At 54.1% G+C, this 17,587-nt stretch overlaps 1 protein-coding gene across 1 annotated transcript in view; it reads left to right on the top strand.

The window, feature by feature from the left end:
• MYH7B (myosin heavy chain 7B) overlaps positions 1–17,587 on the top strand; it is a 32,071-nt gene that overhangs the window by 8,836 nt on the left and 5,648 nt on the right. The window contains exons 9-33 of the mRNA XM_075516940.1: positions 69–132; positions 254–352; positions 1,420–1,523; positions 2,065–2,203; positions 3,516–3,634; positions 4,434–4,583; positions 4,934–5,104; positions 5,823–6,002; positions 6,090–6,222; positions 6,728–6,804; positions 8,308–8,395; positions 8,838–8,955; positions 9,569–9,692; positions 10,177–10,313; positions 10,754–11,009; positions 11,592–11,834; positions 12,233–12,409; positions 12,757–12,902; positions 13,516–13,606; positions 14,236–14,625; positions 15,064–15,190; positions 15,668–15,786; positions 16,015–16,211; positions 16,413–16,762; positions 17,206–17,330. Of these exons, the coding sequence (XP_075373055.1) occupies positions 69–132; positions 254–352; positions 1,420–1,523; positions 2,065–2,203; positions 3,516–3,634; positions 4,434–4,583; positions 4,934–5,104; positions 5,823–6,002; positions 6,090–6,222; positions 6,728–6,804; positions 8,308–8,395; positions 8,838–8,955; positions 9,569–9,692; positions 10,177–10,313; positions 10,754–11,009; positions 11,592–11,834; positions 12,233–12,409; positions 12,757–12,902; positions 13,516–13,606; positions 14,236–14,625; positions 15,064–15,190; positions 15,668–15,786; positions 16,015–16,211; positions 16,413–16,762; positions 17,206–17,330 (3,924 nt within the window). The remainder of the gene's footprint in view (positions 1–68; positions 133–253; positions 353–1,419; positions 1,524–2,064; positions 2,204–3,515; positions 3,635–4,433; positions 4,584–4,933; positions 5,105–5,822; positions 6,003–6,089; positions 6,223–6,727; positions 6,805–8,307; positions 8,396–8,837; positions 8,956–9,568; positions 9,693–10,176; positions 10,314–10,753; positions 11,010–11,591; positions 11,835–12,232; positions 12,410–12,756; positions 12,903–13,515; positions 13,607–14,235; positions 14,626–15,063; positions 15,191–15,667; positions 15,787–16,014; positions 16,212–16,412; positions 16,763–17,205; positions 17,331–17,587) is intronic.

The following is a 17,587-nucleotide window of genomic DNA, read 5'->3' as shown; positions in this document are numbered from 1 at the left end:
TCTAGGAGCTGTTCAGAATTGTACCTGTGTAGCCAAGCCCAGCACTTACCTCCTGCGCATGTTTTCAGGGCAAGTTCATCCGGATCCATTTTGGCCCCTCAGGGAAGCTGGCCTCCGCAGACATTGACATCTGTGAGTAAACACGTGCCAGCGGCAGTGGGGAGGGATTTCATCTCACTATTTGTGCCGATGCTGGGTCAGCTCCAGGAAAGAACAAGCCCTCCTCTAACCCCTCTGCCCTATTTGATTCTAGATCTTCTGGAAAAATCAAGAGTGATTTTCCAGCAACCCAAAGAGCGAAGCTACCACATCTACTACCAGATCCTCTCTGGGAAGAAACCAGAGCTGCAAGGTCAGGCAGCCAAAGCTGCAGCATAGCCTTTATAGCATGATGCCCTGAAAATAGCCACAAAGAGCTCTGTTGTCAGCTTTAGGGTCCGCAGGGAATGAGCAAACCCAGCTCACCATGCATGTACTGCCCTCGAATGCTTTGCTAGCTGCGCAGGATCAGAGGATTGGAGGATTGGCAGATAATTCAGGGTGGAAGGGATTTCAAGAGGTCATCTAGTCCAGCCTCCTTTATCCTCGCAGTCTGAGAAGCCAGACTAAAGCCCTTTCTGCAACTGTCTAGGAGCAGAGAAGTGGTCACTCAGGGCCTATTGCAGGGTGGGAGCATGCTTTGCAAAGTTGCCTTGCATAGAGTTCTCTTTGTGTGGTGGGTACAGCACTGACCCCAGCATGTGCAGGCTGGATATTTACTCATTTTGGGGTAGGGGGAAGTGTTTTGCAGCCTACTCTGAGCTCCTTCAGCCACCCTAGTGAGATGGCCTGTTTCAGGTGAGCTTGAAAACAGCTGCACAGCTCACTGGCAGCAGCAGCCCTGGTGTAGACATATCCCAGATGTGTTCCCCAGGACAGTCCCAGCTGACCTGAGTTTGCAGTGGGGCAGTCCTGTGCTCTGAGCAGCCCTGCCCTCCAGGTGCCAGGTCACACGGAGTGCACAGGAAATCTTTCCACGCTGCAGAAAGATGTCTGGCACAGTCCCCTGGGGTGGTCAGCCTCTTGGCTGCGGACTCTTGAGCTTATTGCTGGCTTGAGAACAATACCTTATTAGGCAGGTCTGGAGAGCTGTGCAGAGCAGTAATCTTATCTGGTGGTCACAAGGACGTGGATGGCCACTTCTAAATCAGTCTACAGCCAAGCCATATCCCAAGATAGCAAGCAGGAGGCACATCACAGAAGAGATGGACCCACGTGTGGGCCTGCCTGGGCTTGAAGAGGCTGTTCCTCCCACCGGCTGGTGCCCTCTTGTTGAGGCCGGTGAAGCCTTACCTCTTCATCTGTGTCTAGGGTTGCCCCTCTGCCCCAGCTTTGTCTCTGTCAGACTAGCCTCACTCTCTGCATGTCTTCCCCCAACAGATATGCTGCTGCTCTCCCTCAACCCCTACGACTACCACTTCTGCTCTCAGGGTGTAACAACTGTGGACAACCTGGATGACGGCGAGGAACTCATGGCGACAGATGTACGTGTACTTCCTTCACACTGCACAGCGTGAGGCAGGGGCTTGGGAGAGGGCATAACCTCCTTCTGGGCAGACATGGGGACGTGCCCTGGCTTTTCTGTGTCCCTCTAAATTACCTGTGAGTTCCCTCTGGTTTATTGGCAGTTGCTCTACACATGCTGTGAGCCTACAAGAAAGAGCAGAGTGACTCTGATCTCCATCAACAGCCTCCTCCAGGCAGAGAAGGAAGAGTAATTCCCTGCATTAGGAAGGGCCTGTAGTACATGAGTACATCCCATGGCTCGGAAAACCTCCTGCTTGTGGATGTGCTAGTGCTAGTGGACTAGCTTGTGCTAGTCCTTTTGCTTTCAAATAGATCTTGTGGGAGCTGGACTCACATTCAAAATCCCATGGACAGGATTCCTTGGCTAGGTGCCCACTGGGTAGAGCTCCCTGTCCAGAGCCCCAGGACAGGGAAAGCGCCTTAGGAGATGGTGGGAGGACCACCCCTCACGTCAGAGTGGTGATTTTGTTCTGTCTATACTGCTTTGTCTCTCCTCAGCATGCCATGGACATCTTGGGCTTCAGCAATGATGAGAAATACGGCTCCTATAAAATAGTGGGCGCTATCATGCACTTCGGCAACATGAAGTTCAAGCAAAAGCAGCGAGAAGAGCAGGCAGAGGCTGACGGCACTGAAAGTGAGTTTGGCTCCATGCTGCCAGATCTGCCCAGCCTGGGCTGGGCATGCAAATTCCTCCAAGGGCAGACTGTGATAACTTTCCTGGCCTGGTCTGTGAAGGCCAGTGACCATGATCCCAAGCAACCAAACTGTCTTAGGACCTGCTGTAGGTGCACAAAGGGGCTTGTCCTTGAACGGGCGTATTTAGGACAGCCTTTGCTGCAAGCTTTAGGTGGTCTCATCTGCATCAGACTTGCCTCAGCAACATCACAGGCTGTCACACCCTGGCTGTGCTTCACCTTGTTCAGTCTTCTCCTGCCCTTCATCACCTCTTCTCTTGCACTTCATTAGACAGCCTTCTAGAGCAGGTCATCCACAAAATATGAGCCAGGCCATGATCAGGACTGCAAGGACCTGCTCAAGTCACAGCCTCCTGAAGAGTGGTTAGAGTAGGATACAGTCACTCTCTAATACATTTCCTTGTTTGTTGCTTAGGAAAATCCAATGCAAATCATAGACCTAAGAGAACAGTCAGGCTGCAGAGCAAACCTGAAAATTCAGAAAAGTCAGAGCTCAAATATTTTCTATTGCTTTTGGACTGCTGCATTATGCCTGCCTCCCAGGCATAATGGAGCAAGCTTCAAGGATGCTTGGAAAAGAATGTGGCAAAGGATCCTTTCCAGCATGTGGAAGGATGAGAAGAGGGAGCCCTATCACTTAACTGGAAGGTTTAAGCAGTAACTATACATCAGCTGAGGCAGGGATCCGGCAGAAATGACTACCTGGATCAGACCTTGTCATGCTAACGTTTATGAAGGAAGAGTTCCCCTTGCCTGAGGAACATCAACACAGGATTCAGCTGCTACCTGGTAATTAAAGAAGATTTTGATCTAGCAGTGATTTCCCTGAAGAGGTGATTTTCTAGCTACAATCTGCTATTAGGTGTCTATGAGAGATAAGCAAGAAAATAATCTCTCTTCTGGGCAGTTCAAATTCACTGCCTAGGAATCCAAGCTTCCACTGGAAAATGCATAGAGATCCTCAGATCAAGAAGACTCAAAAACCTAATGGGCACCTGATAAGGTGCAGCAGGTCTGCTATAGCCATCTCCTCCAAGCAGTAACTTCTAAGGCAGGAGGTCCAGACTTTAAAAGCATCGTACAATATCCAAGATGGGAAATCACCCTAGACACTGGAGGAGACTCTGGAGCAGGTGGAAAAACTAGTATAGTTAGCATTGAACAGCAGAAGAGCTGGTAATTTTTTTATTTTCTTTTTTTTCCTTCCTGGGGCTTCTTTGCTGGCTTCTTATGCCTTGTGCTGTTTTACAGGTGCTGACAAAGCTGCCTACCTCATGGGAATCAGCTCAGCTGACCTCATCAAGGGCTTGCTCCATCCTCGTGTGAAAGTGGGCAATGAATACGTGACCAAAGGTCAGAACGTGGAACAGGTGAGTGTGCCGGGACACGGGCTCCCTGCTCACGCTGGTATGTGACGACTCTGCAGGCAGGCCCATTGCGTAATGTTCTCTGCACAGGCTGACTGGTGCTTCAGTTCACTCTCTTGGGTTTAGGAGGAGAGTCCAGAGCAACATGAGAAGATGTATCCACAGTTACTGGCTTTTAGCAGCTGGGAAAGTTGGTGGCAGAGCTGGCAGATAACTAGATATTAACCAAGGCTGGAGGTTCAATGCAGTATCTTTGAAACGTGGGTTGGATCCCAGCCAGAAGAGGTCCAGTTTCTATGGATCTGCTTAGGAGACAGTCACACTCCCATGAAGAGTTCAGCTCTCAAAAGTAGAAAACTCATCTAAACTGATCTTGTGGGAGACTCAAATGCACCAAAAAATGTATCTTGTCAGATTCCAGCCACATCACAGTTAGGAACCCAAACCTGGCCTGAATAGTGCAAGCCAGTCCTCAAGTAAAATTCAAGAGGACATTAGGAGCTGGTGTCTTAGCCAAAGTGAGCTGTAGGCTCCTGCCATGCACACAGGCTTCTGAAAATATCACTTTAGACTGAATCTGTATCCTAAAACCTTGGAGGTTAAGACCAGGCCAGAGACACAAGAACACACTTGTGAGCATGTGAAAACTAATCTTGGAGCATATACTGTAACCATGATCTCCCTGGATCTGTCTGTCTGTCCTTTGTGTGCCAAGAGGAGCTCTCTTCTTCAGCCTCTAGCTCCTACAAAAGCAGGGAGAAGCGTAAGTGCTCATGACCTGCTCTATGATTTGCTTTGGCAGGTTGTCTATGCTGTGGGAGCCCTGGCTAAAGCCACCTATGATCGCATGTTCAAGTGGCTGGTGGCTCGGATCAACAAGACCCTGGACACCAAGCTGGCCAGACAGTTCTTCATCGGAGTACTGGACATTGCAGGCTTCGAGATCTTTGACGTGAGTTCTGCAGGCCCCCTGCAATGGGTGGGCCTGCAACTGGGGGAATGTTGTAGCTAGACAGCTCAGTCCCCTAGTGTTTGACAGCTCTATCTCCTCCAAGAAACTTGTGGCCTTGGTAAGAAAAAGAACTCTTGTCTGAATTAATTTATCTGGAGCAAACAGGCAGCTCACAAGGACTGTTCTAACATTGCTGTGGGCACATCTCCAATGATTCCTGGCTACCTGCTCTGGTAGCAATCCTGCTGAGCCTAGCAGAGATCACTCTTCACAGCCAGACAAAGCAGAAGAGTGAATCCCTTCACGTCTGGAGCTCTTCCTTCTGACACAGGTTTGTTTTGTTCTTGCAGTTCAACAGCTTTGAGCAGCTGTGCATCAACTTCACCAACGAGAAGCTGCAACAGTTCTTCAACCACCACATGTTTGTCCTGGAGCAAGAAGAATACAAGAAGGAAGGCATCGAATGGGTCTTCATTGACTTTGGCCTGGACCTGCAGGCTTGCATTGACCTGATTGAGAAGGTAAAGCATGAGTCAGGGCACAGGAATGGTACTTCTGGTAGGCGGCTTGTTTGCAAAGACTGGAACAGTGAGATGTGCTCTGCTACCAGAAATGAAATTATTCCCTTCCCAGTCAGTGGCAAGTGCCCAACTTTGTTTTCCCCACACTTACAGCTCAGAGCCTCCAGCCCATCGAGTCCTTTTTGACACAAATTTTGACTTTACGAAACCATGGAAATTCTGTTCCTACCCACCAGTGAGCCACAAAACCTGGTGCAGCCTATTCCTCTAGAGAACAGTGATCTCTGCCCCTTTTTTGCTACCCACTTGCTGCTCCTCAGTGCCTCTTACTTGAGTCCTTGCTGATTCAGAGCAGCTTGTATAAAAGATTTTCACCATTGCATGGAAGATACTCACCTTTTTTTTGGAAAGGAGCAAACCTGTCAGGATACTGGAGAGGATCTCCCCTTCCCAACAATCTGATGGACCTGGGCAAGCCCCCATGCCTTGCAGGCCTGGCCAGTCCCACTCTGACTGGCTGGAGGTCAGATGCAGCCTGGAATACACCAGTGATATCTTGCCCCATGGTCAATGTCTTGCACCATTTGCCTGAATGAGGACGAGGTCTCCCAAGTCAAGCCGTGCCTCACCTTGCTCAGTGGCACAGAGAATCCCCCATTCTGGGATGGGACATGGCAACACTGAGCTCAGACCTCTTTATACCACCTTCTCCCTGCAGCCACTGGGAATCCTGTCCATCCTCGAAGAGGAGTGCATGTTCCCGAAAGCCTCCGACATGTCATTCAAAGCTAAGCTCTACGACAACCACATTGGGAAGTCACCCAACTTCCAGAAGCCCCGGCCAGACAAAAAACGGAAATATGAGGCCCACTTTGAGCTGGTGCACTATGCTGGTGTGGTATGTCCCTTGTCAGCTCTTCCACAGCATTCACACCTCTCCCCTTGCAGGGCTGTCCTTACCTTTGCCTCTCTCCTCTGGTGACAGGTGCCATACAACATCATTGGGTGGCTGGACAAGAACAAGGACCCCCTGAACGAGACAGTGGTGTCTGTCTTCCAAAAATCCCAAAACAAGCTCCTGGCCTCCCTCTATGAGAACTACGTGAGCTCTACTTCAGGTGAGGAACAACCTCACTCCTTTTTTGACCTTGGTCTCTGCCTCCCTTTGCAGCAAAGCCTCCTCACCCCCACGCCCAGCTGTTGGTGCAGCATTCCTGCACCTAGCAGCCTGGGCAAAGGGAAGACCCACACTGACCCCTAAAAACCTCTCTGACCTGGGTAGGTGGGTACTATGGACATGTAGTGCTGGCCTAGGGGCTTTAGGTGGGTGGTTAGGACCAGGCTAAGCTTGTGTGGTGCTGTAGAGTTGTCCTGGTGGCCCTGTGACTTGGGATGTGAGAAGGGGTCTCTTGTTACCAAGAGCTGAGGAGCAACACCCAGAGTTGGGTGCTGTGGGAGATGTTTTCGGTGTCTGCGGCTTTGCTCTGCAGCAGGGCACTACCATCTCTGCTTTACAGAGAGCAGGGGCTGTGGGTGTTTCAGGGGTATTTGGGGGTGCTCCTGAGTCCTCCAAGCTGAGCAGATATTTTGCTGATATAATTAATCAATATTTCAACCCAACAGAGGAATCTCACAAGCCAGGGACCAAGGAGAAACGTAAAAAGGCAGCTTCTTTCCAAACAGTGTCGCAGCTGCACAAGGTAAGAGCCAGCCCCTCATTCAAGGCCACGAGGGAAGCATGCTCAGAGTGTCCCAGTATCAGTCCCACTTCCCTGCCAAGACTCTGGGTTATCTTGCACATGAGCTCCTGGGGCCTGAAGGACCACCACTAGGCAAAAGCTCCTAACACCCTCTCATCCCTGGGCAAGGGGCCTGTGCCTGGCAGAGTCCCAGCCCTGTCCCTGTGCTGCTAGGCAAGGACATGAGGCTCCAGGCTGGGAGAGCGATGGCTCCCTTTGAGCTGGGGCTTGTGCTGCCTCTGCCCACGTGGTGCTTGCGCTGCCCGGCAGCTCCTTCACCTTTGAGAGAGCGGCAGTTAAGACTTGTAGTGATGTTTAGATAATGTATTACATGAACATCACTTTAAGTCTGTGCTACTTCTCTCCTCATTCTTGTCGGCGGGAAGGACAGCCTTTGGGCAGAAGAAAATGGAGGAGGATCTTACAGGTCTCTGAGCAGGCAGCTCTCTGCTGTCCTGTCCAGGGAGGTGACCTGAGCTCTTTTACAGCTCAGGATAACACACCCCCCCGTTCCCATGCTCACCACAGGAGTTATTTGTCCACCCCAAAGCTTAAGCAACTGGAAAACAGCACGGAGGGGTGTGTGAGCCCAAAGCTGTGTCCTGCCATGACAGTCTTGTGGTGACAGGGTGCTCAAAGAGGGCAGCGCTTGTGTCAGAGTCCCCGTTCAGGGAGATGTGTGACTTTCTTCCTCCTGGACAAGTCACAGCCCCTGGGGAAGGGTGTCTGCGGTGAGAAGTTGCCCCATGATGATGTGGAGCTGTGGGAAGGCAATCCCTTCCCCAAGCTGATCCTGGACAGGCTGAGCCTGTATGAGCAGGGGAAGGCAGCCTGGAAAGATCGAGGGTGCAGATGCCTTTCCCACAAGAAATGGCAGGGCCATGTCTTGGCTTGAGCCCTGCCTTGGAGAGAAAAGGAGGCCCAGGCTGGATCAGCAGGGCCCTCTGTCATGGCCGAAGGGTGTGGGCAGCACTGTGGAGGTGCAGGGAAAACCTGGTGAGATGAGGACTGCAGCCAATGCGGATGCCAACACTAGATTTGCAGGGTGCTGAGCACAGGGCTGATGGGCACCAGCAGAGCTGTATACCAGGAACATGCTCAGTCCTGTGTTCCTGGCTCTCCCCTGCAGCAAAACTTTACCTGCAAATACTTGGGAAGCATCTGGCTCCTCTCTGGCCTAGCAGAACCTGCAGGTGCCATTTGGCATGTCTGCCAGCCCAGTCCCCTCTGCCATTGCTCCCACCCCGGCAGAAAGCAGTGATCCTGCTGTGGGGCTGGGGATGTCCCGTTGGCACGATAGCAGAGAGCAGCCAAGCAGGAGGAAATTCCCCCTTTCCGTGAGGAGTGGTAAGGGGCTCTCAGCGTCTGCTCTCTCCCTGCCTGTGGGGGGAAGGGGCTGGAGAGAAGTGTTACAGGGGAGCAGAGCTGTCACCTCATGCCTCATCCCCTGTGTCTGCCCTACAGGAGAATCTCAACAAGCTGATGACCAACCTGCGCTCCACTCAGCCCCACTTTGTCCGCTGCATCATCCCCAATGAGACAAAGACCCCAGGTACGCACGGACTGAGACAGCACCCTGGCAGTTCCCTTGGGTGACATCCACATATGGGAGCTGGCAGGGACTCTTGCACCCACCTTCCCCCCAACCCTTTTCTTGCAGCAGTTCTGCTGCCACTGTGACCTGGCCCCATCTCAGTGTGGAAACCCCTATGACCCATGCCACTCTCCTCTACTGGGGAGGATGAGTTTTGCCAGGCTCCCATTTTGGAAGCATTGATGGTTGGGCTGCCTTGCACTTGGCAGGCACGGATGAGTCTTTCAGGCTGACTTCCACCATCCGAGGCCCAGGCTGCAGCATTGGTGCTCAGATTAGGCCTACAGGACAGGTTAACACCCATGTTCAAAACCATGGGCTGTTTCCAGAGTTCAGGCCCATGCTGCAGCTCCATCTCCCCTGTCCTCTTGGGCTGAGCCATCTTTGTTCTCACCCATAGGAGCCATGGATGCTTTCCTGGTGCTGCACCAGCTGCGGTGTAATGGTGTCCTTGAAGGTATCCGCATCTGCCGTAAGGGATTCCCCAACAGGATCCTCTATGCAGACTTCAAGCAGCGGTAACTCCCTCTTCTTCCTTGCCCAGCAACCCACACATGTTCTGAGCGGAGACAGACTTGTCCTGGCTCTGACCTGCTCCCCAGCTTGTGCAGGCCTGGTCTGAACCACCACAATACACCCAGTGCATGTACAGTTTGGGATAGCTCTGCTGCTGGCTCTGTGGTGCCAGACGTGGATAGTTTGGTGCCAGACGTGATGAGACAGCAGGGCTGGTGAATGCAGGGCTGGTGCACGTGGATAGTGGCAAGACTCAGGTCCTCCGATCCTGGCTCAGATTTCTCTCTGCCCTTGGGATCCTTACTATTCTCCAGCTGGCCCCATCCACTTGGCTTGGCCTGGGCCTGACCAGGCATGGCGAGGCCAGTGGCCTCCTCCTGCACAGTCTTCCTTGTGTTCAGGGACTAAGATCTGGCAGGGTTCCCTGGTGTCTGCTCTGCAGAAGAGCCCATACTGCACCATGGAGCTCCTGCTTCATACATGGCTCCAGCCTGTGCTGCAGTGAGACATTCCTCCAGGGACAACTGGCATGACTGGGGTAGAGGGATGATGATGGAGCCATCAACTCTGTGCTGGGGTTCTCTTGCATGTCCTCCCTCTGCTTTGTCCCTGCAGCTACCGTATCCTGAATCCAGCAGCCATTCCAGATGACAAGTTTGTGGACAGCAGAAAGGCCACAGAGAAGCTGCTGAGCTCCCTGGAACTGGACCACTCACAGTACAAGTTTGGTCATACCAAGGTGAGACCAGGCAGCTGGTTCTTGGGAGGGAAACATTGCCCCTCCTGTCTCTCTGCAATCCCAGTTTGCTTTCCGTGCCCAGCTGGCTGTCTGCCTGGCCACAGCCCTGCTGAAGCCCTGCGCTCTGCAGGTTGCATGTGGCCCTTGAAGGGATTGAGGTGGGCAGAGGAAGATGCAGGCTGGAAAGAAACAGGTCTGAGAAGGTGGTCACGGCTGCCAGACCTCATACCACCCAACACAGCAGCTAGTTCCTGCTGGGGAATGTGATGTGCTCAGGGCAGGGAGATCTGGCGCCCAGCTGTGCCTGTGCCTTGTGTGGGTGTGCGCCTGTGCAGGGAAGGCACCTAAACCGGCAGTGTGTAGCCCTTACTGCTCTGTGTATCCCTGCTTTGGGCCGCACGTAGCCCAGGTCTGCCTGACAGGTTATGTTACCCCTGAGCCCTCTGTCCTCTCTGCTATTGACTGTTCTCTCTCTTGCCTGCAGGTGTTTTTCAAGGCTGGTTTGCTGGGCTTGCTGGAAGAGATGCGAGATGAGCGTCTGGCCAAGATCCTGACCATGCTGCAGGCCAGAATCCGCGGGCACCTCATGCGCATTGAGTATCAGAAGATGCTCAGCAGGAGGTAGCGTTGGAGGGGGGAAGAGGCAGAGCTTTGTGTATCTCCTTGTTCCTTCTGCACATTTCAGTGGGTTTGACCTGTGGGGCTTGCCTATGGCTGGCAGCGGGTGAGTATGGCCCTGTCCTGAAGGGATGGAGACAGACCTGTAAGAGGTCTGGCATGGGCCTGGGAGGGAGGGTCAGTGTATCTAGGTGGGGGGAGCCTTTGGTTTCCACTGGAAGATTCAGAGGGATGCAGAGTGAAGGGGCCTGAAAGCCAGGCCACACCACTCATCCCACTAGGGCCATTACAGTGTGCAGACAATGTGCCATTCATTCAACGTACTGCCATTTGTCCAGCTGGTGGAGCCGTGTCCAGGCCTGCAAAAGCCAGGTCTCTGCTGCAGTGAGGATGGGATGTGGGGAATCTACACCCACGATGATGCTGTGCTTGTATCCCTCCAGGGAAGCCCTCTATACCATCCAGTGGAATATCCGGGCCTTCAATGCTGTCAAGAACTGGTCCTGGATGAAGCTGTTCTTCAAGATCAAGCCTTTGCTTAAGTCTGCTCAGACTGAGAAGGAAATGTCCACCCTGAAGGAGGAGTTCCAGAAGCTGAAGGAAGCTCTGGAGAAGTCCGAGGCTAAGAGGAAGGAGCTGGAAGAGAAGCAGGTCTCCATGATCCAGGAGAAGAATGACCTGGCTCTCCAGCTGCAGGCAGTGAGTGCCTCACCCTCTCTCTGGAAGTGTAAAGATAGCGCAGGGTCCATGGGTTTCCATGGAAGGAGCAGAGCGTGCTAGATCCCTCCTTCAGCCTCTTGCAGTTCTGAGACCTCCTCATTGCCACAATCTGTTTGAAATGCAATGTTAGACTCGGTGCAAACCTGAAGCAACGTCACCAACTTGCTATCTCAGGGCTGCCGTGGGGATTCATGCTCCCCTGGCTCTGGAAAGGGTGATCTCCTCACAAGGGGGTGGGAGGGATGGCAATGTTTGCTCGCCAAACTGTGGCTAATCTGTGCCGTTTCTGTGCCAGGAAGTGTCAGTCCAGTGTTTCCTTCCTCTGGAAAGATTTAGCTGCTGTTAGCTCTTTGGCCCTGGTTAGTGTTGGTGGTTGTCCCATGGACCTTGAAAATGGGCGGTGACTGGAGCTGTCTTTTTTTGTACGCCTGAGCACCTCGGGCTTGCTCTGCCCCTTCCACAAGGAGAGCTTTAGCTCTGGGCCAGGATAGCATGGCTGAGAGCCTGCTGGCATGCTCTTGGGGCAGTGGATGAGCACTGGCTCTCCTGTGCCTGTCCCAGGAGCAAGACAACCTGGCAGATGCAGAGGAACGCTGCGACCTGCTGATCAAGTCCAAGATCCAGCTGGAGGCCAAGGTGAAGGAGCTGACAGAGCGTCTGGAGGATGAGGAGGAGTTGAACTCAGACCTCACTGCCAAGAAACGCAAGCTGGAGGATGAGTGTGCAGAGCTGAAGAAAGACATCGATGACCTAGAGATCACGCTGGCCAAGGTGGAGAAGGAGAAGCATGCTACGGAGAACAAGGTAACTGACCCTCCTGCAGAGTATAGCCTCATTGCCCTGGGCCCTCAGTGCTTGTGGGGGCAATGAAGAGAAACATCAGAGACAAGGCTGCTGGTGTGTGGGAGCTGGGGCAGAGCAGAGTGCAAAGAGGTGTGGGAGAGGGCAAAACCCTCTGGTGTCCTGCCTCATTGCACAGGAGTGGTATGGGCAAACGGTTCTGTGCAATGGCAAGTGATTTGGGGCATTGACAAACCACCTGGTGGAACCAGCCTGGCCAAGGGGAGAGGGGCTGGCCGCTGCTGTGGTGCCAAGCTGCTGTTGATCATGGACTCCTGCCTTTCGTGGGTCAGGCTGCCGTATTAGCTTTGCATCCCCTCTCTCTGAGAAGATGCACTCAATTTTTGACCTCACTGATCTAGGTTAAAAACCTGATTGAAGAGATGGCTGCTCTGGATGAGATCATTGCCAAGCTGACGAAAGAGAAGAAAGCACTGCAAGAGGCCCATCAGCAGGCCCTGGATGACCTGCAGGCTGAGGAAGACAAGGTCAACACACTGACCAAAGCCAAGGTCAAACTGGAGCAGCAAGTGGATGATGTGAGTCATAGGCCAGTGACAGTGAAGTGAGAGAGGTTTCAGTCACACCTCCAGGAGAACGCAAAGGCTGTCCCTGAGTGGGATCTGGAGGGTGACATTGTTATCAGATCCCCATTTAATATGGCCAGTTGATGAATAACCCCATTGACAAACTGCCCCTGAACCAAGAGAAGGCCCAGAGTACCCCATGGAGAGCAGTCCTGGGCTGAGGGAATGGGACTGGAGACCAACTAGGAAACAGCTCTGGATCTTGGGGCTGAGTGAAGTTCCCACAGCAATGGACATGGGGAAGGTTGGGGCTACAGAGGGTCCTTTCCGTCCCTATCCTGTCTCCCTTCATTCTCCAGCTGGAAAGCTCTCTTGAACAAGAAAAGAAAATCCGCATGGACCTGGAAAGAGCAAAGAGGAAGCTTGAAGGAGACTTGAAGTTGACACAAGAGTCTGTAATGGATCTGGAGAATGACAAACAGCAGCTGGAGGAGAAACTCAAAAAGTGAGTGTGTGATATGTGCCTGGGCTGTGTGCTTGCTCTGCCAGGCCAGTGCCCGCCTCTAAATCAAGTGGATGTGTGGCCTCTGCAAGGCCTGCTGGGATGTGGCTTTGAGTACTGGTGGTGTGATCAGTCCAGGCAAAATGAGGGCTTAGTTTTCCTGGGCACTACGCAGAGACACTGAGAAGCTTGTCAGCTGCACAGGCTAATAGATCAGGGCGCTATGGACCTTCCTCTGTACATGGGGTTGGAGAGGGGAGACTTGCCTGGTAGGATCCTAATGCAGAGCTGGGACCTCAGGACAAGTAGAGACTTCATCACTCATGTCCCATTCTCGTTGGGGGACTGGAGAACAACACCTAGGGACCTCACAGGGAAAACCTCAGAGCCAGGTTGTCTGCCAGTTTGGCCACTCCAACCCTCCCTCAGAGCAGTCCATGTGCTGCTTCTTACCCCTCCAGTCCTTTTCCTGTGTGGGTTGGTTTGTCCTCTCGACCTGGGTGTTACAGTGCAGGGAACAATCTTCCTCTGGCTTCAGGAGCCAGAGCGACTGCCAAGGCAGCCAAGGGCAGGACAGTGTTTGTCTGACCAGAGGCTCTGCCTTCTTCCTGTACAGGAAAGACTTTGAAGTGAGTCAACTGAATTCAAGGATTGAAGATGGGCAAGTGACTGAGGCCCAGCTGCAGAAGAAGATCAAGGAGCTCCAGGTATGGTGGAACTGTTCTTACAGCCCAGGAGTCCTACATTTCCATCAGATGTAATGGGCTGGGGAATCTGCATGGGCCAGTCCCTCTCTGAGCACAGGGGCATCTCCTTGGCTGAAGAGTGATGAAAAAAGTTGGCATTGTTAGCAGAAGCAAAGCCCTCTGCCAAAGTGGGGTGCACTGAAAATTAAAGAATGAACTATTGAGGTGAATGCTAGCACCAGCATGAGGAACAACTTCTAGGATGTAGTTCTCTGTCCAGACTAAAACCTTAAATCCCGTGCCCAAACTCTGAAGATCCAAATCTAGTATGTTGGGCTTCTTCCTATAAGAGACAGGCCCCCAGATTCAGGCTGTTTGCATGGAGGTTCCCACTGAAAAGAAGCTAGTATCAATCAGGCTGGATCCTGATGGCAGGGTGCAGAGGAGAGCAGGAGCTCTGCAAAACACGCTACCAAGGAGCACCAGGCATGCCTGCCTCTGAGAATCCCAAAACAGCCCAAGCATTTGCTCCAGGCTGGTAGCTTGTTGCTCCCTAGCATCAGAGGAGACACCTTGCTCCATTGTGGAGAGCAAAGATGCTGGAGCCTCACCTGGTGCTTGGAGCATCTGCCTTACTCTGTCTCTGCCAGGCCCGCATTGAGGAGCTGGAGGAGGAGCTGGAGGCTGAGCGTGCCGCCAGAGCCAAGGTGGAGAAGCAGCGGGCAGAAGTGTCACGGGAGCTGGAGGAGCTGAGCGAGCGGCTGGAGGAGGCTGGTGGGGCAACGGCCACACAGCTGGAGATGAACAAGAAGCGGGAAGCAGAATTCCTGAAGCTGCGGCGCGACCTGGAGGAGGCAACCCTGCAGCACGAGTCCACGGCGGCCGCCCTGCGGAAGAAGCACGCAGACAGCGTGGCGGAGCTGAGCGAGCAGATTGACAACCTGCAGCGCGTCAAGCAGAAGCTGGAGAAGGAGAAGAGTGAGATGAAGATGGAGGTGGATGACCTGTCATCCAACATTGAATACCTCACCAAGAACAAGGTGGGCACTGGTTCTGTATGGGGCAAGTTTGTCTCTTCTGTGAACATCAGTGCAACTGGTTGCAGTGTGTTCAGCACAGCCATGTTCATGGGATGTTGTCCTAGGTAGCTCTTTGCCATGGCCAAGTCCCTCTTTTTCACTAGGTATAGCTTGTCCCTATGTCACTATGGTAGTGCTTGCAGGATGCTTTGCTTGTCCTAGTCAAGCCTGGAGGATCTGGGAAGACATTTCCTGGGAGACTGACTGCAGAGAGCCACTGTTAGCTTAGCAGAGACATGAGGGCTCTGGCAGGCTCCTGCTCTCTGCCTTGTGTGCAGCTGGGATCAGCTGAGCAGGGCACCGAGGTCCCAGGGTGAGGCAGTTGCTGAGCCCCTTCTGGGAGAACGGTGCTCTCTGGCCAGAGCTGGGTCTCACACAGGCTTTGCTTGGTGCATGCAGGCCAGTGCCGAGAAGCTGTGCCGCACCTATGAGGACCAGCTGAGCGAGGCCAAGTCCAAAGTGGACGAGCTGCAGCGACAACTGACCGACGTGAACACGCAGCGGGGCAGGCTGCAGACCGAGAACGGTAGGTGGGGGCAGCAGCCGGGGACACGCGGCTGCCCTGGGGCTGGTCTTGCACTGGGGCATCTGAGTGGGGGAGTTACGGTTCAGCCGGGCAGACTGTCCTCCTTCTCCCATGGACAAAAACCAAAATAGCAGGAGCTCCATCTGGAGTGGAGGGGAGTGGGATGTCCGTGTTGTGCCTCCACTCAGGCCTTGCAGAGGTGCCGCATAGCTTGGCAAAAAAGAGGAGCTCTGTGGTGATGCTAGTTTTGCTGGGGGATGTGCTGTCATCTCAGGCATCAGAAGGAGGGGTTTCCTAGCTGGCCTCTAGCTGCCTGCACCTCTGCCCATGGGCCCCAGTTTGCCTGGGATACAGCTGGGACTGCTGGAGGCAGTGACTCCACGCAGCTGAAGGCCACAGGCTCTGGGGAGGTGCGAGCTAATGCAGATTGCAGCCCTTCGGCCCCAGAGTAGCTGGTTTGGCTCTGTTTGAACCCAGGGGAGCTTAGTCGGCTGCTGGAGGAGAAGGAGTCCTTCATCAACCAGCTGAGCCGTGGCAAGACCTCATTCACACAGAACATCGAGGAACTCAAGAGGCAGCTGGAGGAAGAGACCAAGGTGAGGCTTCTAGGGCATGGCTGATCTCTGAGTGACACAGATCTCAGGGAATAGGACGTGTGTCCCACGGTGGCAGTGGCCCAGAGTCTTGGACTGGGGAGGTGGGACATACCCTGCACACAGGAGCCCCAAGGGCAGCTCTTTCCTGCTGCCCCCAGTCCCGGTGCCATGGCCGGTGTCCTGGAGCCTGGGGCCAGCTGCTCCTCTCATAAGCTCTCCCTTCCTCAGAGCAAGAACGCCCTGGCCCATGCCCTGCAAGCCTCCCGGCACGACTGTGACCTGCTGCGGGAGCAGTACGAGGAGGAGGTGGAGGCCAAGAGTGAACTCCAGAGGAACTTGTCTAAGGCCAATGCAGAAGTGGCCCAGTGGAGAACCAAGTATGAGACGGATGCCATCCAGAGGACGGAGGAGCTGGAGGAAGCCAAGTAAGTCTCGTGGCAGAAGTCGGTTCCTTGCAGGTGACAAGTTTCCGTTCAATGATGGGGCTTTCCCAGATCCCAGGGTGCGACTGCACCCCCCTGCCCAGACTTGAGGCTGTTTGGGCAGACTGTGGCCTCCCCTCCTCAGAGCAGTGGGGTGGGATGACACTTGGGCTGGGAGCACTCACCCCTTGCTGCCATTGGCAGGAAGAAGCTGGCCATCCGGCTGCAGGAGGCGGAGGAGGCAGTGGAGGCTGCCCACGCCAAATGCTCCTCACTGGAAAAGACCAAGCATCGGCTGCAGACCGAGATCGAGGACCTCTCGGTGGACCTGGAGCGCGCCAACTCGGCCTGCGCTGCCCTGGACAAGAAGCAGCGCAACTTTGACAGGATCCTGGCCGAGTGGAAGCAGAAGTACGAGGAGACCCAGGCAGAGCTGGAGGCGTCACAGAAGGAGTCGCGCAGCCTGAGCACGGAGCTCTTCAAGCTCAAGAATGCCTATGAGGAGTCCCTGGACAACCTGGAGACCCTCAAGAGGGAGAACAAGAACCTGCAGGGTAGGACTGGGCTCAAGCTCTCCCCTTGGACTCTCTGCCCAGACTCCTGCTCTCACGGGCAGCCTCTGGCTCCCCTATCCTCAGCCATGTGGTGAGACGGGGGTCCCTTGTGGGCGGGGAGCAGACCTTGCTGCTCAGCCAAGCCTGGCCTATCCCTTGGAGGGATGCAGCAGCCCAGCCAGGAAGCCAGCGTGTGTCCTGCCCTCTTGCTGGGGGCACTCTGGGCAGACAAGGCAGCGTGTGTCACTTGGCTCTTGTTTCCAAATGGCGCATGTTTTGCTGCTGAGAGTGCCATGGCTGTGGCATGACACTGGCTTGGGGGTGTTGCTCTTGGACAAGCAGGTCTCCATGGGTTCTTAACGCCTCTCCCTGCACAGCCAACGCCTGTGCAGGGCTGGCCTCACAGACTCGTTCTTGACCAAATGCCCTTCCGTCCCTACCAGAGGAAATTGCTGATCTGACTGATCAGATCAGTCTGAGCGGCAAAACCATCCATGAGCTGGAGAAGCTGAAGAAAGCCCTGGAGAATGAGAAGAGCGATATCCAGGCAGCTCTGGAAGAGGCTGAGGTGGGTCTTTGTTTCCCACTGATGCTTGCATGAGCCCGTGCCCTCAAGAGCCACTGGCCCACCCTGCAGCCCTGGTTGGGTGCTGCTGGAGCCGTGCTGGTAGGGTGACAGTCCTGAGCCGGGCTGCAACCCCTGGGCACCCTGCTCATAGGGGCTGTGCAACCACAGCAGGGCACTGGGCTGGCTCCAGCTGCCCTGCTCTCCATAGCTCTGGGCTGGGGGCAAGGCCAGGCTGGGGCGGGTGGCTGGGGAGATCC

Source organism: Mycteria americana, chromosome 14 (assembly GCF_035582795.1).
Source record: "Mycteria americana isolate JAX WOST 10 ecotype Jacksonville Zoo and Gardens chromosome 14, USCA_MyAme_1.0, whole genome shotgun sequence".
In the NCBI taxonomy this organism is placed as follows: Eukaryota; Metazoa; Chordata; class Aves; order Ciconiiformes; family Ciconiidae; genus Mycteria; species Mycteria americana.
The sequence above is the reverse complement of the archived record's forward strand: the minus strand, read 5'-3'. Positions and strand labels throughout refer to the sequence as shown.